The sequence below is a fragment of the Bombus fervidus genome, chromosome 7 (genome assembly GCF_041682495.2).
Source record: "Bombus fervidus isolate BK054 chromosome 7, iyBomFerv1, whole genome shotgun sequence".
Classification (NCBI taxonomy): Eukaryota; Metazoa; Arthropoda; class Insecta; order Hymenoptera; family Apidae; genus Bombus; species Bombus fervidus.
The window spans coordinates 6,843,972-6,870,780 of record NC_091523.1 but is presented as its reverse complement, the minus strand read 5'-3'; the positions used below and the strand labels follow the sequence as shown (position 1 = coordinate 6,870,780).

General features: G+C 35.1%; 1 protein-coding gene across 4 annotated transcripts in view; it reads right to left on the bottom strand.

The window, feature by feature from the left end:
• Sytbeta (Synaptotagmin beta) overlaps positions 1-26,809 on the bottom strand; it is a 97,960-nt gene that overhangs the window by 2,863 nt on the left and 68,288 nt on the right. For 3 of the 4 annotated variants that reach the window (XM_072006935.1, XM_072006934.1, XM_072006936.1), the window contains 7 exons: positions 7,459-7,522; positions 5,966-6,209; positions 4,877-5,113; positions 4,464-4,559; positions 2,769-3,042; positions 1,931-2,164; positions 1,463-1,627 (listed from right to left, as the gene is read on the bottom strand). In XM_072006935.1, coding sequence (XP_071863036.1) covers positions 1,463-1,627; positions 1,931-2,164; positions 2,769-3,042; positions 4,464-4,559; positions 4,877-5,113; positions 5,966-6,209; positions 7,459-7,522 — 1,314 coding nt within the window. The remainder of the gene's footprint in view (positions 1-1,462; positions 1,628-1,930; positions 2,165-2,768; positions 3,043-4,463; positions 4,560-4,876; positions 5,114-5,965; positions 6,210-7,458; positions 7,523-26,809) is intronic. The other variant, XM_072006937.1, reaches the window with a different exon arrangement.

Genomic DNA, 26,809 nt, shown 5'->3' with positions numbered 1-26,809 from the left:
GTGATCCCGAGAACAATGCTGCAGAGTTTTACGTTTCGTGGAAATGGCTGCGGAGATATTGCTTTTGAAATATTCGACGCAAAGCAGATGGGATCTATCGCATGTAAAATAACTTGGCTGTATTTTACAAAAGTATGCACAAACATAGAAATAAGGAACTTCGTATTTAACGAAAATATATTTTACTTATATTTTATGAAAAACTCGTACTCGGAGCTAATTATTCCTGCAACGAAATTTTTGAATATCATTTTAATAAATGGAATTCGATACTTTTTGAAACTGAGTGGTTTTAGTTAATTATATCGATATCTATAGCGATAGCTTTATTAAGGTCAAAAAAGGACAGTCATTTTTTATCCTTCTATACTTAATTTAAGATAGATTCGTCGATATTAAACGAAACGAAATAGATGATACATACATGTGACTATATTGTAACTTTGATTCTTTTTTTTTTTATCATACTCGAATTACAGAAAAATTGAACGTATACACGTACTATGCCAATACGTACGTCGATTATTAAACAATTTTAATATTTCGAGCCATTAAACAAAGTTGCAAAGTGTGTTGAATTTTTTCGTTAATACGATTTTTATTTTAATTTTAGCATGATCTTTGACGAGAAGGAAAAAAAACGGCGAGCTACGTTTCGCAACATAAAATTTGAAAATTAAATTTTTCCCATGCTGGTGAAAATGTGATTTTTCTCTCTTGTTACAGAGCCGTATAATATAGTTCGAACGCTCACCCTCGTGGAATTTTGTTATGCATATCAATACACGAACCGTTGATTTAAATAATATTTTCAATGGGACAACCCACCGACATCCGACTGTCGTCCAGAAGATAAATCGTGTGCCTGAAGGCTCTTTTTCGAATTAATTACGCCAGAGGAGGATAGTTAGTCTACTTAAGGGTGACTCGTATAAAAAGTGGAACCTAGTGAACGTGACTTAATGAACAGTGTGATTTTAATATCTTTTATTTACCACGTGTAATAATAAATTATTCTATACGGAATTGGAAGTATGTGAAAAGTTTAATGGAAGACCGATACAATCGTATTATTTCCCAACAATAAGATAAGATAATCGAGGAAACGATTCGTAAAATCTGTATTTAAATGTATAGGATTTTGTTTCAAATAAATCTCCAAGCTTTGTGAAAGAAAAAAAGAAAATTTCAATCGTATTTCTCTTTTAATTCACCAAAATTTGCTCCGATTTTTGATTTAATGGAGTAGCTTTCTATAAAATGTCATAGATATAATGAAATTTATGAAAGGCAACGGATATTATATTTTTGAATCAGTTTGATTTAAATTATTGCTCTGATATGAAATCGATATTTTGAAATTGCTTCTCACCAGGACAATGGTTTTATTTACTCGACGATACGAGAGCCTGCATTATGGTGGAACTAGAAAAGCTTGATTAAACGTTGCACGTATATCTACCTCGATGGCTGATGATGCAAGATAGTTGGCAGGAACATTAAAGGACATTGCCTCGTTCCAAACGGGACTGGTTGTCGCTTTTCTTACAGCAGTTTTCTTCTTCTTCACTCTCTTCTCTCCGCAAAGGAGATTTACTTTCACGAAGGAATCTAAGGTTTCTTTGTCCTGCGTAACACAATCAAGCGCGTCACGTGGAATATGAAAATGCTCAAATCGTCGATATCTTTCACGACGCAAACGAACGACAGCAAGGAAATGTCAATTTCAGACATCAATTTAAAAAGGAATCAGCAATCAAACGAAACGAAACGAAAATGATTGACCGATGACCTTATGACTTTTTAATAGTCGCATGAACCAAAGTTAAGTAACGAAAGTTGATGGGAAAATTAAAGAATGAAAAGTAGAACGATTATTAAAATATGTAAATAAAATAACAAGGAAATTTGGTAAATTCGATTGAGTTACCTGTGGTGGAAACAGATTTCGCGCCTTCAAAATCTGTACTGTTAATCGTTCGGCACTGGGCAAATAAGAGAGCGACAGTAGAACTTCTTGAATTTGTTCGGGTGGCTTCCGTTCACGTTCAATGTCTCCCCAAACTTCTTCGGTTGAGGTAGGAGAATCTAATCGTAAAATATTTAGTGGTACTTTGACAGAACCTACTATGTCATTCCTGGAGAAACGATCGTAATCGAGCACCTGTTAGACAGAAAAAGTTTGACTCGATTAAATCACCAATTTGCTGGTGCGCGCAACGTGAAAAATGTAATTTATAACTCGTATCATAATAAATGTTAACGAAATATTAGCCTTTATTGACCGAAGGTTCTGCTAATATTTGTTAAAGGATCGATAACATATTACAAAAATCTTTTTATATGTCGAAAAGAAAATTAATAAAAAATTAAATGTCAAAAAAGATCGTGTTTAAATAAAACTCTGTTTGCACCAAAGAGACACGAATAATACCAGTATAATTTATTTGAAGATAAAGATTTTTAAACAAAGTAAGAACCATCCGAATTTGATACATCTGTTTCTCCATTTACATAAATTTATTGATTTCAAGTTCGTAGAAACCCGATGGTTTTGCTATATCGAGATAATTTATTGTATTACGAATGTTATCGAACCAATGAAACAAATGTAACAGATTCCACTTTTTCCAACGAAATAACACACAAACGAAAATAATTGTCGAATTGTTGTTTGATTTTGATACATCGAATAAATAGAAAAGAGGACTTGCGATATTTATTATGATCGAACCTAATAGCTAACACGGTAATAATGTGTTAATTGCCTGTAAAACTAGAGTTCTGTCTTGAAGTTCGTCGTTGCTGACGGGGAACTTGAATTGTTGGTCGAAGAACGGATTCGTCTCGTTACGGTATATCTGTGTCTGTCGTTTTCTCGAATCCACTTCAGGGCTGAGCGTCAGCTTCACGTAAGGATCGTTGAATCCTCCTTGATCACTTCCAGCCAGATCGTGAGCCTCGATCAGGTGTACATGCAGGTCCGATCGATCGAAGTCGTATTTGAATCGCAAATGCAGCCGGCCTAAACTCTTTCCATTTCTAAAATGACAGCCAGCATGAAGACGTGCGTTATTTCGACTTCTATTCGTTTCTTATCGAACGTATCAAGTGATCTGAATTCGAATGACACGTGTTCTCGTGGAAATGGTAGATGTATGTCAAGTTGACTCGAGTTGGAGGACCAATATTAACAAGCATAAAACTGGAGATGATATTATACACAACGATCGTTGTTTTTCTTAAGTTATGCAATATATAATTGAATGAACTTTGGTCTCTAAAGAGCCTCGTTTAAATTAGCGAATTCAGATGCTTAAATTGAAACGAGGCAGAGTTCGAGCGAAAGTAATAAGAGAGTTTGAGAGCATATATTTTATTTGAAGTAAATAACAAATTCAGACAGGCCAAGCGTTCTTAGATTGCTTGATCTCAAGTAAGCTAATTAATTTGAACAACGTTCGATAGTGGCAAAGTGATTTCAAATTGCTCCAGCTCATATCGATTGATGTCGTAAAAATTATGTAAAATTCCATACATTGGATTTGATCGGAACAACGTATCACAATCAAATGGAACGTAAAATTGTAAATATTTGTTACTATTTCGAATCAAGCTCGAAATACTTATCTATCAGTTATTTTCAGTTGGTGTCGAGTAGGTTGCATCGTATTTAACGATAAACACGAATCTACATGCGCACATTGTTTAGTCGTATACGTGGTACACGTTCTAATTAGCAGACGCGGTAATACGAAGCATTAACGCGTTCTTTGCTTATTGACCAGGGGATTAATCATCCGCGTGTCTCGCGTTCAAGTCAAATAAAACAGCTGACTTTCGTATCAGATTGCAGTATATCCGGTAACTCAATCCTTTTAGATGCTTTGCGTGTTCCGGACAGGAATAGATCGACATGTAGGTCGTGCGTATGTGCAAATATAATATGCGTACCTGCAAAGTGGGCTAAAGATCGTAGGAAAATATTAAACGTCCACGATAAATGATGACGCGTAATAATAGAAGCATAACGTTTCAATGGTATCGAATGATTTACTGTGAATATGATCATGATCTGAATATATTCCATGTTTTCTTTAACTGGTTTCTGGAACAACTGTAGCGACGTGAATTGGCGTGTTACGAACACGCACAGGATGTTAATACCGTTCATCAGAAATATCGTTTTAAAGTTGCGAAAGAGCAGCATAACGTAAGAATGACAAAGATTTGTGTATCAAATAGGTTCGTTAAAATTAGATGGTTCATTTTAAATTTTGATACGTATACATATATTGAGAATTCTATTGATTTAATTATCGAATAAAATTAATTTAATATTGATAGACTTTGTTGGTTGAACATTTAATAAATTTTATTCCTATTAACCGTGGTCTCTCATGTAGGAATAAAAAAGGAAAACGAATATTTGCGTGTTGGGTGATAAAATCTTTTGCACGTACCCTCGAGCCTTAAGATAAATAGGTCCATCTCTTCGTTGATAAAGATCAGGTTGTATGGAACCGAGTGGTGATGCTGGGGGAGGTGGTCCACCTTCGCTGTTGCATAAAAGGAGTACTTATTACGGTTCAAGATTATAGATTAAAGGTAATCCTTATAACAGAGATTTCTTTTTTGGATAAAAAGATTATAGGTGGGAAATGATTGCGAGGAGCAAAATAAAAATCAATAATTTATTCAGCCATGCACGATCAAACTGTGATTATATCAATGGAACTTAACGTCCATGCAATTCTTCATTTGTTATCTACTGTAAAGTGACTTTAAACGATTATGTTCAAGATTACATCGTATAGATTTTAAATGACAAATAACGATCTTCGTCTGGTCACGGAATGATCGGAGAATACTTCACCTTCCAGAAATGCGTGACGGTGGAATAAGAAGAGGTGAAAGACTTCGACCAGCTGATCTGGAAGCTACGTGGGCAACGCTTATCGAGGAACCACCACACGAAGAGCTCACACCTGTTGCCAGAGACGACAAAGAGCTCTGAGATGGTGACGCATTATTGCTCAGAAGACTTCCCGAACAACTGGCTGGACTCCCACAGCGTGCATCTAACGATGCTGCACGTCCAGGTGATGGTGATCTGTGCGTTTCGCAATCGAGTGCAAAGTGCGTGTCAATTTTTCTTCGTTATATAATCAATTACGAATAATACGAAGATGACGGGTGCAGTGAATGGCCAATGAACGACTAATGAAAAATCGATGTTTAACGACATGTACTTTGAAAGAGTGGTACCGATAACGATAGCAATAATACAAAGATCGATCCCTTGTAGTAGATTAAATTATTACTTTTATTATTTTTATTGTGACAGTTCAATTTATAAATAAATTACGACCAACTCTCCAATTTAATATTTTACGATATGATAAAATTTAATTAAGTCTGATATTAATGTACTACACGATTAATTAAGAAGTTCTTGAACGCCGTCAATATATTTCTTGAAACATTTGTCTCGCTTAATCGAGAGTAGTCGAAAAAGCTGGTCAAACTTTTGTCGAGGATCGCTTTGTCAGATTAAGAGTTCATTAAACATTCGTTATCCGAGCCGTCATGCCTGAGCTATGTCCGAGTAATTAACAAGATTTCATGAATTCAACGAAAGTTCGGATATTCGTCCAATGTCGTTTAATAATTCTAATGGAAACGTTTAATTTCGATTCTTTACATTATTCAGAACGTCCATCGCTTATAATTATTCATCTACCAAGAAAGAAACAAATAACGTAAAACGAATTTTTCATGTAGAATATAATCACACGAAGAAAAAATTTTGTCGTGCAACTTTGTTCAGTCATTTCACGTTAAAATCGCTTTACATTTTATAAATAGTCTCTCGTATGCAGAATAGCGGGGTTGATCGAGATTGACAGAAAAAAGCTCTTTTGTGTTATCAAGTTATTCGATTATATCTTTAATTAAATCATACCTCGAACTCCTGCTGGGTGGATAAGAAGAAGCAGCGTGCAAAGGGTCCCGATGATGGTGGTACCGTCCATCAGGGCCAAATGGTCGAATCTGGGTCGAAGTTCCAGTGCGATGGATGGACGGTCCAGGAGCACCTTCCAACGAGCTCTGCGAGCTCACCGACGAATTTCTCGTGAACAATCGTCCCATGCTTCCGGATCCGCCACTACCGCCAGGATAGCTTCGACTTTGATGCGGCAAGCTCCCTGTTTCAGATGGTAATTAGATGTAATGTCGTTTACAGGCAATATTGACGAAGCTGGTAACGAAGCGATGATCAATGAGTCCCCGTCTACTCTATTATTACGTTCCACTTAACCTTTCGAAGATTCCCTAACACGATTGATCAGAAATTTCAGTACTCTCGCAGTGATATTTTTTATGACCAAAAATTGTTTTTGAAGAGAGAAAGATCATTTAGAGTTCAATGTCATGGAAGCGCGGTGGACCAGAAGAACGTGAAGCGCTGAGGTCTGATACAACGTTGTTTTGAGTTTACAGTGGTGACACTATGTGATTTGATAAATTTACATGTGTTTTTATTATAATTGTCGTATTCCTATTTTGAAATGACAGGATAATCTCAACAGGATGTCGGATCTTAATCGACACATCGTACAAATGCAAGTGGAAGAATCAAATTCTGTAGCGACACTCGACAGCAAACTTTCCAACAGTGTCTGTCCCGTGGCTTGCTACACAAAGACCCTATCCTTCGGATAAGATGATTGCCAGATGTCCAAACATCTTTGTAGCATATTTTTAACTAGCCTAAGGATCCGCCATAAATCTTAGGATTTCTCTAGCTAAGGTCCTTCAAACGAACAAATAGTCTTTGTCTTAACAGTCCCTAAATCTATCAACTGTATATAGGGAGTGATGTTAATAAATGTACTGTTAATTATACTCTAGTACTTCTTCAGTACCTATCACGACCTATCCACCTCAAACTGATCACGTCGGGGTCACCAGTTTGAGGTGGATAGGTGGTGATAGGTACTGAAGAAATACTAGAGTATAATTAACAGTATATTTATTAACAACACACCCTATAATTCTAATACTCGAGATTGCTGAACAGAATTCTAATTATCGTCTTGTTAACTGCCAATTTGTCAGTGTTATACTAAATTTCTTCTTACTGCAATTAATTTCTTCACAGTCAATCGTTGCAATGACGCCGTTTTATATCGAGTTGCAATTTCGATCGAGTAAAAGATAATTTGCTATACTGTGCACGTTCCAGCCACGAGTTTGAAGTACAACAGCGGATTACTTGGCACACGTACAAACTTTTCATTTTCGTAACGTAATTTTAGAGCGCGACAGGAAAACTGGTATCTCTTGTCGATTGGTAATTTCAAAAGTAAGGATGGAAGAGATGGTTGCGATATAGCGAAATCGTCGAAGATGACAAGGTTCGTGTTATACTAATTTTCTAGTGAAGAACCTTACCTGACTCAATGACCACGGAGGAGCATGGCTGCACTGCGTGTTGTTCCTTGGCAACATTAAATTCCTGAAACAGAATGTATTTGTTAGAAGCATCGTTGGAGTAGAATTTATTCGATTTTTTCCACCTATCGTTTTGTTTCTCCGTTTCCAGATAAAACGAATTTTTTCAAAACACACGTATAAACATCTGTAAAAATAGATTCTACAGAAAAAATGATGCTTTTTGCCACGAAACAACGCAACATCCCGTCGCTGTCACTTATCCAGGAATAAACATTTTTTTCTTTTCACCTCCTTTCCTTTCTATTGTAACAGTCTTCTAAATTAATTGACCATTTTTCCACTCGTAAACCCGTCCAGTGATAACTCGAATTTAAAAGAGAAACAAAGCTAACAGTTTCCTTTAACCAGTCAGCGGAACGTTTACCCCCCAACATGCAAAAATATGAATTTCGATTTCAAAGTTAAATTACGCGCACGTACGTGCTATCAAACGCGTTCGTGTTACGTGTACGCCATACAATCTGGGTCAGCGTAAAAAGAAGAAAAATATCGAAAACGAAAAAAATATTGGGATGGAAAAATGGGAGAGAAGGAGGAGCACGACGAAATGCGGCAGAATGTCCGTGTTTCGATGTTGCGTAATATCGTCCGAAGGAGCCACAAAATTTTTAACGATTCGTTCAATTTCCTCGAAATATTCGACACAATTTCTTCGCATAATTTCCGACGCTTTTTTTTCCTGTTTCTGAACGAATCGTGTTCCCGTCCCAAGAGATCCTGTTTATTCCTGGATCCGTAACTAATAATTGTAACACGAATATATCGGCAAACCAGAGGAGGTCTACAACTCGTCTGTGCTTTTTGGATATTGGCAACGGACACACTCGACGCCGGTTGCAAGAAAACATGGAAATAAATCGTTCACTGATTGGGCACAGGCACCAATCAACAATTTTTAGAAAAACGTCTAAAAAATGTTGTTAACAAAGAAATTTAATTATTTCTTTTTTTAATGTAGAAAAATCTATTTTTTTATTTGTTTGTATTCATAAAATCTTTTTGGAGAGTTGGAAAAAGTTTGAAACACGTGCAGTGTGTTTTTAGTGGAGAATTTTTAAGCTGTTTTTTTATATCGAATATTAATTTTTCATCGAATCAATATTTTGCAAACAAAATTTTTTCAATATGTTTAAGTAAGTTTTACAAGTTGATGTTAAATATTAGTTAATAAAGAAATAGTAACAAAATCGTTTCACTACATATTGCGGTATTCTATTTAGTTTTGAAACGGGATGGCATCTAAGCAAGCATTTCCGCGGTTACGTAAATATTTGCACACAATTTTGCTACCAATTTTGCAACCTCTATACCAGGTAAATATCGAGACGTTCGTTCAATCTTTTAAATTCGCCGATAGCAAATCTGTGTACACATGGAAGATAAGCAAATAGTATTGCGTACGTTGAAAGTTGTTCGAATAAGTTGCTGAGAAATTGCAATAGAAGAAATTACTGAAGACGGTTTTCTTAAAATACTTGCAAAATAAGTTTTGTTATATCTTCTACAAATGTTATTTAAACATTAACGTGAATAAAATAGTAAAATAAAGAATTGAATATTTTCCAAAACATAAAACGATATCAATGAAAAACCAAAAGTTATAATAGCTTTTTGCATTTAACGATAAAAAATATCATGGATGGAACTAAAAAATGTTGTGAATAAAAAAATAAAGAATTAAAAGTTGATCGATCAACCTAATATCCTGCTGTCTATCTACTATTTATTCTTTAGTTTAGCGACAGTTTTGGTAAAAAGGTTTATACAACGCGAGAAGATCACGTGAGATTTCGTGCGTTTACCAATTTTCATCGAGGCTTAAATAGATACGCGTACAATGTATAACGTCACGCGCGTGGCTGAACGAAACAAAGTCCTTTTTCGTTCGTTCCTCGTCCAATCTTTTTATTATCACTTTCTAATTCCTACCGATATTCGTGCGTTTCCCAAAGGAAATGTTTTTTGGTTGTTTTGTTACGGACTGAATCCAGGAAACTCTGAATCAGAAAATTGAAAGAATTGAAACTGTAGAACCGGTTTGTGAACGCTACAGAAAAATCGTAAAAATTCGAATATTCTGCTCGTGAAATCTTCCTGTATTTCCGTGAATATAACTTACGAGAGAGAAGTCTTTCAGCTTTGATAAAAACCAGAAACAAATATTCTTTTCTTCACTTCGCTTATAACCTTGATACACAAAAGAAAACACTGATAATAAAGGCTTATCAGATAAACTTCTAAAAGAGAAATCGCTTTTCGTTAAAGTGTTTTTATTTTACTGTCAACTATAGAACGGGGAGAGACTATTTTGATCAGAAGCAAGACTAACAGATTTATTAGCTAATTTCTAAGAACAAATGATCTGTCTTTCTGTCAACTCGCTAAAACGTGTTACCTCGTTTTTTTAAGCGACCTCTAAAAAACATTATCGATGAATAAATGTCGCTCGGTTAATTAATATCCCTTATCTGGGCGTTTCGAGAAACATCGTAGATCTTCTCTATAAATTATCCTCACGCTAATCTTTATAACCGTCCTTTAACTCTTACGAGGTAACAAACAGACCGCGATCGCCGCGCAATTTTAACGAGGTCGAGGATACAAGCTAATTTCATTTCCGTTGTCACGATTCATCAGTTGAGCTTCGTGTTTTTCTTTCGCACTTTCTACGATTTCTAACGATCCGAGAAATATAGGGTAGCTTCATTAATTACCTCTCTGCCAGCTGACTACCACTTATCATATTTTCATACCACTCTGTTTCACCTATTTGTTCACCCTTCCCATCTTTTTCCTCGTTTTCCGCTTTTCTTTGTCGTTTAACCTTGCTCCAATTTCTCCACAAAGGAGTATAGGTTCAACAGTTGCGAAGTGCAAAGAGAGGTCCTGGTCTATCGATGCGTTAATTAAATTGTTTTGCCATTTCGAAACGCTACCGAAGGACGTTGCTGTTCAGAGATTATCACGGTGAAACGATTGCCAGATTGGAGAATATTGGATCGTTGAATCGTTTGATAAAATTCTCCGATAACGCGAAATCTACTTGCGAATCGACGCTTTAATTCGGAGCGAGATACCGTTTCGCGAAGGATATTTCTGTCTGCTCGGGGCTAAAAGGTAACAAGAAATCGTTCAATTCCCAGAGCATGGCGGAGAATCATTGCTTTTACGTATACTAAATGTTTTCTTGGTAAATATTGTCACTGAGTATGTTGCACGATACTGTAATACTTTGACTGTACTATTTTGTCAATTGACATAGGGTTTTATTTCTTAATTGGTAGAGTAGTTAAATATGTCTTTCATTGATTGAATTATAGATATTTTTGTAACGATTTATTTGTACAAAGATTCAGTGACTTTTACTATATTGTTATATTTATACGAAGGGCGTGTTGTTATATCACATTTGCATATGATAGAATTAAATTTAACTTACTTAAAATTTAGTGTTCTTTAGATAAAATGTTCCATTTCATGTTTGAAGGAATTTGTAACTAAGAAATGATCTAGTTAAGGTGTAAGTATAGAAATACTTTGGTTCATCGCGAGAAAGGTTATAAGTTCTTATGATAGTGGAGGGAATCTTTTAGAGCGGAAGAGGGGAGTTGCTTTTAAGTTTCCTTTTCCCTATGAAATTCTGGTAATATTGCCTCTTTTTAATTCTCGCAATAATTACCGCAAGCAAACATATATGAAAATGAAATTAGGTCGCCGTACAAACAATTTTCAACCGTAAATTAAACGTCCTGTACGCGCGTATAGAAAATATTTTCATACATAAACACGAAGTTAAATAGACAGGACTTGAAAATTGTACTGTACAACGAGTTTCAAATGAAGTTTATAACTTTCTTGATGCGTGATAAATAAAATGGACCTTCATTCGTTCAAGTTATCGTATTCACATATATATTGTATCTTCATTCATGATCTCTTACTGAAAATCCACTGATAACCCTTCAAAATTGTACCGATTTTTCCTCAAAACATATTACGTAAAATGTCAAGGATTATATGATATGATGTGACACGTAATGGAATACACATACAACAATCTTACGCATTCACCTGTTGTAACGGTGAATCAAATCGAGAGCCTAACATTATTCTTGGAGATACTTTCAGATCGTTTCGTGATCAACAAGATTAAAGCGCGTTTATGAGAATGCACATGATATAATAAATAATAACAACAACAACAATAATGATAATAATAATGTAATAATAAAATAGGTTATATAAAACTAGATATAACGCTCGCTACGCTACTTGTCTGACTTGTCTGAGGCGCAGCAGCTATCCGTTATATTCTACTTGTCTGACTAGGCAGAACAGTCGCTCGGTCTACTCTACTTGTCTAAATAGGCACAGCGTTTCTAGCTGATTTACACTACTTGTCTGACAAGGCATAATGGCCGCTCGACCTATTCTACTAGTCTACCTATACTTATACCTACCGACACAACGGTCATAGCTGATCTATACTACTTGTCTGATTAAAAACAACGCCTGCCCCTGTGCAGCTTAAGCTACTTACCTGATTAGGCATATCTTTAAGTGGCGCTTGTTTACACTACACTATCTACTTAGCTAGGCATAATGGGTTACTTCATCCATGTTACTTATTTAAATATGTACTTTTATTTTGCAACATCGAGTATGACGAAATTAGCAACATACTCACTCGTGAAACTCATTTATTTCATTTCTATGGTTACACATACGTGTAACATTGAAAACGTAATCTACGATTTTCCTGAATCCTTAATGTACCCTGTTTATCCTACCTGTCCCATTATGCGCACGCTCCCAGCGAGCTTTTGCTTCGATAACAAGTCTTGCAACGAAAAATCATTCCTCACATTATTTCATAATATTTCACATGTCATGTTATTTTCCCTTTATACTTAGAAGAAACATTTTATATTTCAGAAGTTCCTAGATAGGAATAATTAAAATTTCTATCTTAAATACCTGGCACATTGGTTAAGATTCATTAAAGTCAATTAACGGCTACGCACGCACAATTACGCAATTTCCATGTTTCTCATCTCGAAAGTCAATGACAGTTTTTTTAACACCGCGATAGCCACGAATCGAGCAATTCGAACGATTAGCGAATTTATACGACGAATATCGTTGAATTCACATTAGTATTAATTTTTATTATTTAATTTCTATCATTAGATTTACGTTATTTTTCCCTTTTTTAATGAGTTGGACTAGGATATCCGTGATTATTTCAATATGTTTGCGACGATACAATGGCCAAGGCATATTTCTGTGCATTCAACAGAGAATTGCCATTTTTAGTTTGATTCTCCCCTTAGACCTCTTTATTATTCAAAGGACTGTGAAAAACTGCGGCTGAGATTAAAGAGATTTTATTTAGATGTTCGGAACGAATGCCGTGAAAATTACGCTTGTGATATTGAGGAATATCCTATAGATCAGTGATAATTGGAATTACTTTTTTATATTAAAGCGAAGTTACAAATATTTTTTTCTTTAACTAATCTAAGAACGTTTTATAAAACATTAATTTCTAATTTCTATATATTTATGTTTAACATATTCAAATTTAACATATTGAATTAACACCTATTAAACGTATCGTAAGAAATAAATTTTGATGTTTTAATACTTAAAAATATTTATAGATATTAACTTTCCGTTCCAAATATTCTAAAAATAGATTTCTTTCGTCACTCATATTTGGCTACTGAGCTTCTGCCACGATTGAACGTTATGTTCATTATTCTTTCCTTCTCAAAACTTAAAGGAAAACATTCCGAGGCTGCTTTATATTCAGACACCGCTGATTCTTGTCTAACTGTCCCACCATCGTTCTGTGTTGCAGTGAGCTTGCAAGGAAATAGGAGGAATAGGAAATAGGAAATAACGCTTCCTCCTACTAACAATGAATCGAGGCAAGATCGAGTAGAAGTGAACTCGTGCAGCGAAAGAGAATAATATTAAAAGCACGGGGATGCTCGTTCCAATCCCCTCGATTTCAGCAACAATCGGAAGCGTCGCTTCTTCGTTTACGTTTCAAACAATTCAAACGTACGAGAAAACTATCCGCCATTGTGAATAAAAATACGGAGATAAACTTGATAGAGTGAATGTAAAATTATCTCTGTTAGTTCTTTCAAAGTGATGCTCATGAATGCTGTGCAAGCTTGTGGCAAGCTTCATATGTTGAATAGATTCGCAATCGATACTGCACGTTTCAAAATGGTCACTATTTTTATCGATAGGAAATGACAGCGATAAAAATTGAACTAGTACCCTACGAAATTTATTTTGATCTTATTTCATCTAGATGCATCAATCAATTTTAAGCAATTAGAAATGTGTATCAAGAATAAGGTGTAGAAATGTAGAGAAGAATAAGAAGAATGAGAAAAATGTGACAAAATGGATAGAAATCAAAATTTAGAAAAATGGAATATATATGTAAGATTGTAAATCTCAGGATAATTCAGGGGATCGATTCTGAAGTCTGAAAATCGAGATTTATTGTCAAAGTATTTAAATAAAATACAGAAGTAAACAACAATTGATATCAATCTATAACAATAAATAACAATAAATTACATAAACGATAAATAACAAGTTCTGTGCAATGTTTACCTGAAAATCGAGAATCGATTTTTAACGTCCTAAGCTACCGATCTTTCTCCGTCAATCTTCAATGTTTTAAATAATTATTCTGTGATCTTGTCTATCTCTGATGTTGCTCTCTGTCCGTCCGTTTGGGAAATGAGAATCTCTCAAAATGGTTGTCCGTAAAACAAAAGAGGGTCGCTCTGTCCGTGAAAAAAGAAAGTCGTGCCATCCGTAAAACAAAAAGAGTCCCTATCCCACGTGAACTCTAGGGAGTTTACATATATAATTAGGTAATTAGAGTAATTAAGCAGTTGATCATTAAAATTGTATTTTAAAGAACAAAAGAAATAGATGAATGAGTGGCTAAGTTTAGTAATGTGATATTCACTTATATTTGAACACCAAGTATTGTTCTTTTCGTACTTTCCATTCTAAGAATCAGACCATGTTCTGACAAATTTTATGTCGAAAAGAAATAAAGAAAAGTGAAGTAAAGCATTCATATTGACATAATAAGGCGTAAAAATGTTGAATCTTCTTCAAAAGTGATAAAGTAAATGTCGTTTTACATAGAGCGTTTAAATAAACATTAAAATTTACCGTAGGTGACGACAGCGAAACAGCAAGCTCAGTTATAAAACCGAGCATGAGACAATTCCAGTCGTTTCCAGCTCCTATCGTATTTTCTTGACAGAAGAATCTCTTACTTGCAAGCTACAGTGCTTAAGAATGCTCTTTTCGAACATGCTGCACGACTGTTGTTACTTTTGCACATAGTAGAACAGACGTTACAGTGTAATCAGTTGTTCAAGAAACCACTTTTAGCGACGAATTTTAAAATTGCATCATATTTGTTTATTTATTTTAATGGTCCTACTGTTAGGAAAGATCAATTGTTGAAGGTGCTTCCTTCATCGTTACATTAATATATTAGGTTGTCCGAAAAGTTTCTTTCGTTTCATAAGGTGATAATAGATGGACAACAATTTCTGTTTTATATTATTTTATTCTTAGACCTAAGCACTAGATTCAAATAGAATCAAACATACCATAAACACTTATTAATCATGTCATAGTACCACGTCAGATAAATTTACTTAAAATTTTCTAACGAGAATTGATTGTAAAATAAACGCAAAAAAAAATATTATTTTATTGAATTAGGTATGATACATTTCGTTCTGTTTCTATTATGTTCGTGCATAATTCAATAAACTAATACAAAGCAAAAAACATTGTGCGTCTATTATTTTCTCATAAAACGAAAGAAACATTTCGGACAACCTAATAATTTCTTCCTCTCGCTGGGTTCAAACAGAATTCGACCATAAATAATAATTCGAAAGTTTTGATAATTCGAAATCTTGAAATATTTCTTCCGATAAAAGAATATTGCTATTTGCTTAAAAATCTAATAACACGCGTTTGACTTTTAATTGTCATAAAAATATCATTGCACTTCCATTGTCTTGATTAGAATTAATCAATAGTTTTTGGTGGCTGGTAAAAGGTGAAAACAACTCGGTGTTGTTTGTTAGTCTTTCTGCAGTTTCTCGATTTCCATTCAATTTTCCTTTTCTCGAAATCTTCGTGAATTGAAATCACCTGTTAAATTGGTTTGCGCCAGCTATTACCTTTCTCGTATACGTCCTCTATCGCTGTATTTCTTGCTGGAATAAGGAATAACGTTTCCAAAGGTACAGAGTAAATCTTCATTGTTCCAGTTGGCGGTTGCACGGGTGGCTGTTCGCACAGTTTCGTACTATTTCTTCGGCTAGTAAAAACAATCCCTACCAATTTTCGACATTCGCGCTCGTGTGTGAGAATAAAGGCGTTACGAAATGGCAGTACCTCAACATTGTTTTTAAAATAGACCATTATTTTTTATTATCACGGTTAATGCAATATTTTATACTTTATAAAGTTACGTCGTTCAACTTTGTTTAGCTTCAGTTTCCTTTATGATCAAAATATTAACTGAAAATTTTCCATTATTTCGTTATTACTGAAATTTTACAAAAATTACGCAAATATTATATCTTTTATGAGAAATGCAGGAATATTTCGTATTCGACTAAAACTATAACGACAAGATATAATCTACATCGCGTATGTATTTTACAAAATTCAATATTAAATTTTACAGAAAAATGTTGATCTCCCATTGATGTTTTCAAACATTCTGCATAAGTAAAAATTTAAAAAAGCTCGAAGGGTGCGTATATATATGAAACGAGAAAAAAGGTAAATAATAGGGAAGTAGAAATACTGAAAATGTTATAGTGAAGTTGAATAACTTTTTCTCGATTTTTTCAACTACTTCTGCTCGACATCGCCTCATTAATAGTTCTTACAGTCAGAAGAAGTGTACTCCATGAGGTATTTCAGTACGCCACGTATACTCAACGTTCGATTATTTGATCTAGAAACCTCTATGTTTCCTTTTTTATTTCTTTTCCTTCTATTCGCTATTTTTCTTACAGTTTTCCTATTATCCGCCTGTTGCGAATTATCGACTAAAGAGCAACCGGTCAGGTCAAACCGATCGGTCGATATCGCGTACCTTGAATGACTTAACGCTCAAGGTGGAGGAGGTTTAATAGATCGAGTGTTAGAGTAATCTAGCACTGTATTTGCACTTGTTGTATAAAAGTAAAATGTGATATTATGAACACGGCGGTGCTAAGATCTTGTTGAGAGTGACGTATTTCAGCCGCACGGTACCATGTCTGATGATGAACTGTCCCTCTATGTTGCTGATTCTCTCTATCAGCCGTTGGGTTTTGTCTGTCCATCGTGCCTTACCGGCTAGTCTTTTCCCGGGGTTTTTTACCTGATCTCGGAGTCATTAGGTTCGTAGCTCGGGAAGGACATGTAATTCGGAATTTCCTAAAGAAGGGAACGAGCCTGAACATCGTCTATCTTACGATGTTTTAATTTTTATACTGTCTATTTTATTTTCATTATTGCTGGTTCGTGATTGCTAGTAAGAAGCATTATCACACTTTTTCATCCCTGCTTTTTACGCAAGCATCTCCAGCGTTCAGAATCAAATTAATGCATTTGCTTCAAATGAGATTTATTTCTGGATCTTTGGGATAAAGCAACGTTGTTTTCGTTCCGCCAATAAAGACGTCATAATTCTTGTAATAACGTTTCCAGCGATACACTCGTTTCTTGCAGCTGGATTCTCGTTGTTTAATAGCTTTGAAAATACGTAGCTACTTTCGAACAATGATAGTGACACAAGTTATTTGTCTGAGCGTACTACGATAGAAAAATGAACAATTTCTCGGCGATTCCTTTTATTTCGCCAATTTTATTTAACCAAAAATTTATGCAGCCGCAAATTTTCTTGCTTTGAAAAATACCGACATTATTCTTATTCCCAAGTGTCAGAATCTTAATGGATTCCTAGATTACTCGATTCTCAGGTTTCTAGATTCCTAAATTCCTAGATTTCTGAAAGCCGAGATTCATAAATTTCTAGGATTTGCAGACGAATAAGTCGGAGATGCTTTCTCGAAAAGTACAAGGGCACAAGCACGTCTCTCGTTTAAAAATCACAAAGTCTAAGTGATTTCGCAACGCTTCGATGAACGCAGAAGCGTTGATCAACATTCATGGTAGATTTAGATCGAGCGAACAAAGTAGAAAATTGTTGCGTTGTTTTCGTTCAACCCGTCTTATATGCAAGTAGGCATGCACTATGCTCAAGCATGATTCGATGCAACGTAACGTAATTACATGGTCGGGCGTAATGAATGTTCGTTAATTGTCACTTGTCTTTTGATTTGTGTTTTTCAAGCGAATAATTACGCGGGTTTTCAAAATCACCTACGAGTTATTCCGCTCGAGAAACGCGTGTAACAGGTACCGTGTACCATAGACAAGTCGTGTCTCGTCGAAGACACTAAATTAAAAACGTGTAGATAACGTGATTTAACATAAAAAATAATTTAAATTTTGTTTCAACGAGTGGTTCAATTGCGGATGCAGACGAACGAGGATTTAATTAAGCGGTAGAAAAATTTGTTCCCATCGATTACATCTACATGACCGAATAGAGTGTGCTTTTTAATTACGTAACATCGCTCTTGCTGAATGCAGAAATCATTCGGCACGGATGAAATACGCTGTTAAAACAGAGAGTACGCCCGTCACGTTGTACGCAGCTACATTATTGAAATCGTAGCTTTTTCGAGTTTCGCATCAGCAATCCGATGTTTTAACCATACATATCGGATATTTTAACGTTGTATACGTTATTTATATTTGTAGAATTGTCAAAACAGAAATTTCAGTCGCTTCGCAGGATTCCTCCTCTCCGTTGGATTTTCTATCTAAAGAGCTAGTATTTTAAATACTTATTAAAATTAACTTCAATTAGAATGAGAATTTACTTTTTGGTGAACGGTGTGACGTGTTGTTGGTTAAATCAACAACGAGACGAATTGATTTCGTTAAATATATTTACAGATATTTTAAAATATAGAATACAAAATTAATCGCAAGTGTTGTTCGCTTGATAATACTCGTTATAAGATTGCGCGATACTGCGGTACTGATACTAATTGTTATGCTGATTCGCTATATTTTTTCGCTCGACTGATGATCTCGATGACTCGATACTGATATTGATTCGCGCGACTAATTGACTATGTCTGGAGAACATGGTCGTTTATTTATACTGGTCGAGGGGTGTACCGGAAGGTTTGAGATTGTCGGCGGTTGTCGGTTGCACGTAGCAGCGAAATTGCTTTGTCCAGAGTTTGTTTATTACATTATATGCGTCCTACAGTGTTAATCCTCTGTGGCAAAACAGCTACGTGAGGCATCTTCGAATCGAAATATCCTAAGACGCATATGCCGCTACAACTTCGTAGATAAGATCAGGTAAATTTATCGATCATCATTAGACTGCAAATTTTCACGCATTTATGGCAAAATCAAAAGTGTTAAAATATACGGAAAAATGTATAAAATGTCTAAATTAAAACGCTCGATATAATATGTAGTGCGTGACATCTGTATCTGTGTATAGGTTCCATTTCTTCCTTTGAAGTTCTCAAATTATTGAGCACTCTCTAGCGAGGTCTCAACTCTATGGAAAAAAGGTTCCACAAATGGCGCTTCAAAATAAATGAAAATAAATCCAGTCATATAACCTTCACGCTGCGAAAACAATCCTGCCCATAGATGATCATAAATAATATTCCAATTTCAAACAAAGATACAGTCAGATATCTGGGCATGATCCTGGACAGAAATTTTTTTCTTCTTTTTTTTTTTTATTTGCGTTTATTTTACAATCAATTCTCGTTAGAGAATTTTAAGTAAATTTATCTGACGTGGTACTATGACATGATTAAGAAGTGTTTATAATGTGTTTGATTCTATTTGAATCTAGTGCTTAGGTCTAAGGTGTAATGTCTTTTTAGCCTGCGGATCTGTTCCGACGTGTCGAGTAGTTGAGTAATTAGAGGGTTTTGGTGGTTGTTAACTCTTGTGCTACGTCTATTGCTGAATTTTGATATTTCTTCTTTGACTGTGGGTATCTTGAGGTCGTGATGTATCGTTTCGTTGGTGACGTACCAAGATGCATCTATTAGGGATCTTAAGGTTTTCGATTGGAATCATTGGAGAATTTCTATGTTGGAATTACTTGCTGTTCCCCATAGTTGGCTGGACAGAAGAATGACATAGAAACGGCACATCGTAGATAAATTCTACTGGCTCATTGACAGACGCTCCAACTTAAACATACAGAGTAAAATAATGCTATGTAAAGCCATATTAAAACCTGTTTGGACCTATGGGACCCAACTATGGGGAACAGTGAGTAATTTCAACATAGAAATTCTCCAACGATTCCAATCAAAAACTCTAAGATCCTTAATAGATGCACCTTGATATATTACCAATGAAACAATACACTGCGACCTTAAGACACCCACAGTTAAAGAAGAAATATCCAAATTCAGTAACAGATATAACACAAGAGTTAACAACCATCAAAACCCATTAGTTACCTAATTACTTAATACGACAGATCAGATTTGCAGACTAAAAAGACAATACCCTTTAGATTGAAGCATTAGATTGAACTAGAATCATACTATAAACTCTTATAATCCAAGTTACAGTACCACGCCAAAATAATTTACTTATAATTCTTAATGAGAATTGATTGTAAAAAGTCTACCAAATAAAACTATTGAGTACGCATGAGAAAATAAATCCTTAGAAATTCAAGGGTTTCCTAGAACCTCAAGCAAGCAGAAAATGGAGATGCTTCGTGTCAAGAAAAGTCCCATTCTTTATCTTTGTGACGACATTCGACGACAGAACTTTCCGACAGCTTCGCGACACAAAGCGCTATACCATCAAAGCGTACGGCCGACATGCCTAATGTACCATCGATATTCCTACGGTCCTTCCGCCGAATATTCGGAAGAATGCATACGCGGCAACGGTCGCGGACGTCTAACGAACGCGTGTGTAGTGGGGATATCGAGAGACAACAAAAGAAAAGAATCTGTCCAAAGATTCATTCGATTTTGAACGAAGTGTGAAGAATCAAGTGTAACAGCGGAGAAATGTCACGACCGGCACACTTCAAAATCGATATGCTGATGACGGAGACCCACCAGACGGCAAGGGAGTGCACGCTGCAACAGAAGGTCCAGGGCCCAGACCCGACACCTGGGCGTCGCCCCCTATTTCATAAGATAACTACTTGAGTAGGGATGCGACCGAGTTGTAAGAGCTTCAATCTTGGAAAGTCGCGGCTGGAGCTCGGAATTAAACTATCATTATTGTAGTCAAGGTGTTAGTAAATAAAATCTCTTTTTTTTTATTTTCATCTTCGATTTTTTACGTGACGCAAACATAGTCAAGAAGCGAGGATTGTTCATTGTTGATTAAATAAATTATATTGTTGAACATCGAGAGTATTTCTTGGGCACCTTACATCAAACACCTCATTTTATTTGTTATTATAACTATTTAGAATCATGGATGTACATAGCGATGTATAAGTTTGATCTCAAGTTCTCATCTCAAATTCGCGTATGAATTTTAATTCTTCCACGTAACATGATGAAATTTCTCCTCACGCATATACAGTATACACGAAATGCATACAAGAAAGTTCAACGTGTACAATATCTTGTGTATCGAAAAGCATCGCATCGGTCGAGAATGCAATTTACATCATTATATCACGAAACGTATCACCAGTTTGGTACGCTGAAAGCTTCTGCTCCATAGTAGACATAGGCTCTGGAGCAATTAGTAACTACAATGACTATCGAGCATCTTGGGTTAATTTCAGACTCGATTACTGATATTCCTCCTCCCTCTCTCTCTGTCTGTCTGTCTCTCTTATACTCTCTTTTGATCTTCACTGTTTGATCGAAATTAAACCTTCCAACAATTGCGTAAGCGTCTTCTCAGAATTAGAAACATGGCGATAGAGAAACATCAAACAAGTAAAAATTATTGTTCGAGCAAGATTAAGACAGTATTAGATGGTTACAGTTATGCAAGGTACGAGGAAAGGGAAAGTGAAACATTTCGATTATTGCGCTGTAGAATGAGTTAAGCAGATTGGAATTTCCAAGACAAACTAGTCGCTTTCTTAAGCAGATTATTTGTATTCTGTAAATTTATTTATTTATTAGATGTATTTCTAACTATTTCCAAGATTATTGCTGTCAAGTTAGATTATTGGAACTTTGCTAGCGCGTAGAATGTGAATCAAACTTTCTCCAATTTTTCACATATACATCATCCACCTGTTATTTAAATTAATTTCTACTTTTTCATTCACGAAGAATATCATTATTAAACATTGGATAATTTTGAGATCTAAATTTGTTGTCTCGATCTTGCTTTCGCTTCAATGGAAAGAGGATTTCGAATAATTTAAGAAAATCACGTAATTAGAATCAGCAATCGCATATGAATAACCGATACTTTATTACACCTCGCATACTTAAATGTCCTAACAATATACGTAACAGTGTCAATGTCGCAGATATCAACACAGTAATTTCTTTCATTTCCATAGGTTTTTGTCTGAAAGTTAATAGGTTTTTTATTCTGTCAAATCTCAACATATAACGAAACATACAGCGTTTGCAAGCTGAAAACTTTTGGTCACTTTAGGTATATTCCAACGTATAGTCCAACCACGAGTTACCGCAAAACCAGAATTACCGGATATTCGAAATAATCGGTGGACAACGGGCAACGAAATTCACGCGACGGTTTAATTACGTATCGACGACCGAATCGTTTCTTACTAATTAATTCAGGACGTCGCGTAAATATTGCAATAATCATGCGGTCCGTTAATATTGTTCAAGTGAATTCAGGCCACAGGTAGGCAAATAATGAAGTTTGGGATCAACGACCGGTGGGCCGGTGCCACTGCGACTGCAACATGCTGCCCTAAGCCTACAATAGCAATGATGCTTTCAGTGTGCCTAATTGAAAGTGGCAATACATTTCGTGTGTGTAATAATGGAAATTACATTGTGTGCACGTTACTTCGAGAAGAGGCGAGTCAAAATTCTATCTTCCAGAGACACAGTATCCGATGTACTCTCGATATTCGCTTCAATTTACAACGCAAAGACGTTTAACATATTTTACGACCTAATTTTGTTCAGTTCAAACAAATCACGTTGAAAAAAACAAAAGAGCTAAACAGTTGCGAGAAGCAAGTTCCTCTAATGATCGATTTACATGCAAATATCATATTGGTACAGTATGATGCTATTCGTGCGTAAGATATTACACGGTATAGTTATAAATATATATTACTTGTATACTAGAAGGTTTTTAATAAATGAATAAGTAATAAGTTATGATTTTTTGATTTCCTAATTTTGATAATAATTCCGTTAGCTAAAAGCGACTAATATGACGTAGTTGGAAAAGGGAACGAGCTTGTTAAATTTAAAAATTATTCTCTTGTAAAAGACAAAGAATATTAATTATAATCTTCGTATAGGTATTATCCTGCTAATTGATCATCCAAGGGAAATATGTTTGAAGAGATGTTCAATTTATTTTATTTCAAATTCATTGCATTTAAGCTTCATTAACAATCGCATCTTTGATTAAGCCACACTTATCGGTAGAATGTTCCCGTCATACCGATATCGATCGATGGTTCATTAATATTCCTGTTGACGCATGTTTCATACTTTTAGCATCATGAATTGTCGTACTTGTTCGCTCCCTATAAGCGTAAAACTAATTCGAATGTGCCGAACGCATTTGCATATTGTCCATAGCTAATCTTGCTTGCAAGAGTCTATAATTAACCAAAACGTTGTATACCTGTAATTTAGTAATTTGCATGTAATTCAAGAGATTGAGATACCAATTTGCTTGTGATTCACGTTACAGCACACACTTCTTTTAATTCAATATCCTTTTACCAATGTTTTCTAATTTCAAAAAAGGAATTTCTTCAATTAAATTCTCAATTCTCTTAAATTTTAATTCATCTAATATATTATCTAGAATCAAACATACGATAAACACTTATTAAACACGAAAGTACCACGCCAGAATAATTTACTTATAATTCTCAATGAGAATTGATTGTAAAATTCTTCCAAATAAAAAAAAAAATCTAATATATTACATACTTTTTGCTTGTGTACTTCATTAACGTATAATTGGAATATAAATTTCCAATCGCATATATCTTTCCCGTTAAAATATCAACATTTCAAAAAATGAACTCTTTACTGGAAAATAATTTCAATTATGAAAATATCATAACGAAGCAGGAGAAAAGGGAGTAAATGAGATTAATATAAGGGAATGGTATCGATTTAGATGTAAAGTGTCCAATGAAAAGGGACAAACGTAACATGAATAGAATAACACGTAATAACTCGACTGGCTATCGCCCAACGACAAGGATACGATTATCCGACCAATTATTACTAAATGAACATGCAAATCGGATTCACATCAACTCGTATTATGGCACACATACCCAGCGATTATACATGCTCCAATTCAGATAGCGGAGATCTGCATACGTAAATAGCAATTTTGATTTCGTTTCTCCGTGCGATTCAAACGATAAACGAGAAGTTTATAAAATCTTTGAAATTTTTTACATTAAAATTTATTCCACTGTTCCGTGAAAACTATTCTTGAGTAAAAAGAAAAAAGAGAAATTGCTCTATCGAATTGTTAGCATGAAGTTTTAACCTTTTCCCACGAGGATTTTTCGCTCTTCCGAACGATTTCTCCGGCAATTGGCCTACCCAGCTGTAGTAAATAACCAATCTGTGTGTTCCACTTTGGAAACATGGTCGTTTCCAGAAGCATCAGCGATAGTTGCACGTCAAACTTGAAATCGATTCGTTTGTTGCATATTTTAGAATATTAGCATCGGTAAGAGAAAATTGTATTCAAGACACTACATAATAGATAAAGACAGATATAATGTAATTTTAACAAATTTATTATTAGCGTTTTTTAATGCGACATTTTTGGAAAATGTTGTGTTGCTAAAGGTCGACGGAAAAAGACCTTTCTGTCTTCCTCGTGAAATATGGAATAATAAATGAATAAATAATGTGACATATATTTGAAGTTCATAAAATAACTAATACAACCACCATGATTTAAAAATGTTCTTTAAGCCTATTCGTAAAATAAAAAACGGCGGAAGATTAAATCCCAGTAATTCGTACAAATCATAGATATTACATTCGTGGAAATGCAAATGTCGCTCTTTCGAGTAAAATCCCTGTAGAAATCAATGGAGACCGGCGTAATATCTACCGTGTCAAACAGCGTTCGACGCGTAAAATCCTATCAGAATGGCGGCATCAGGATTTTGCTTCAGGAACACGCGAGACCTTGGAAAGATTAATTGTCACGATGAAAGGAAAAGCAGCGTTTTAACAGGTCAAGAGAGAGAGAGAGAGAGAGAGAGAGAGAGAAAGAGAAAGAGACACACACACAAGTGAAATTAATATTTCGTCCACTGCACGCATGAAAATCTTTTGTCCATAATTACACGAATACACTGAGATAAATTGATATTTGTTAAACAATTAGTCTATAGTGAATCGACATGAACTTTTACAGCTTATTAGACAGTGCGTGTTAGATTGTCCCAAAAGTATTTTTTGTTTTATAAGGAAATAATAGATGCACAACATTTTTTGCTTTATATTATTTTATTGATTTAGATTTAAGCATTAGATTCAGCTAGAATCAAACATACTATAAACTCTTATAATCCAAGTTACAGTACCACGCTAAAATACTTTACTTATAATTCTCAATAAGAATTGGTTGTAAATAGTCTACCAAAGAAAAAAACAATTATTTTATTGAATTGCATGTGGTGTATTGGAACAATGGAACAAAATGGATCATACATAATTCAATAAAATAATATAAAACAAAAAATATTGTGCATCAAAGCGAAAGAAACTTTTGAGACAACTTAATATGTTACTAATGTAGTATCGTAAACGAAAGGCTTAAGAGATATCGAGCGAACTATAAACAATGTCGCGAGAAAGTGTCGACAGGCCCAGCAATGTACTGTCGGTCCTTCGATCGAATAGTTTCGCGGAAAAGTCCTGGCCACGAGCGGTTGCGAAACACGTGCGTGGTGGGGCTAAGACAAAAGATATCAGGCTAAGACAAAAGACAAGAGGTTGCTAAGGGACAAAGACGAATAAATAGTCAGTTTGAGTTGAGAAGCCAGAGAGTGCGAATTGCGTTATCGAGATAGTGTTGCTAGCGTTGTGAAGAGAGAGTTGGATCCGTGGTGACGTTGCAAATTTATCTAGTTGTCTTAATTATAATACGTTATTGTGGTTAGTTCACGTTAAATAACCGTCGTTTCCTGTTTAATCAACATCTGTTTAATCCATTTATTGTAAGTAAACTAACTGTAGTAAAGATTCTACACTAATTTGTTTTTAACAAAGTAAGTATTATATTTTACTGTGCTTTTGCATTGTATCAGAGTACAAAACGTTCAAAATTATTGAAAGTTACAAAGAAACTTGCTTTATATTTTCTTAAATTTTCGAAAGTATGACATTTTTTGTAAAAGTCCATCTCTATTCTCGATTGTGAAATTTTAATTTATTTCGAAAATATAAAGGAAAGAGATATTTTGAATGGCCATTGTTATAATTATATTCTCAAGCGTAGAAAATAATAAATTCGCCATTTCGTCTTACGGATCTTTCTCCTTGTGGTGGCCCATGGCACTCGACAGCAAACTTTTCAACGGTTTCTGTCCTGTGACTTGCTACACAAAATCCCTATCCTTCGGACAAGATAATTGCCAGATATCGAAATATCTTCATATTTTTAACTAGCCTAAGGACCCGCTATAAGGTTCTTCTTAGTTAAGGTTCTTCAAACGAACAAATAGTCTGTCTTAGCATTCCCTAAATTTATTATCTACTACGGAAAGATACGGAAAATCTGCTTTTTCTCACGTACGATGCTTCCTGCTAGCAGTTTTCTCTCGAGGGCGGTTAGCATCCTTCCTCAACCACCAACCTAGAGATTAACCAATTAACAGCAACGTCCATTTCCCTCACTTTCCTAACGAAGGTGTTCCTCGACGAATCCGATCATCTCGTATCCTTAGACACAC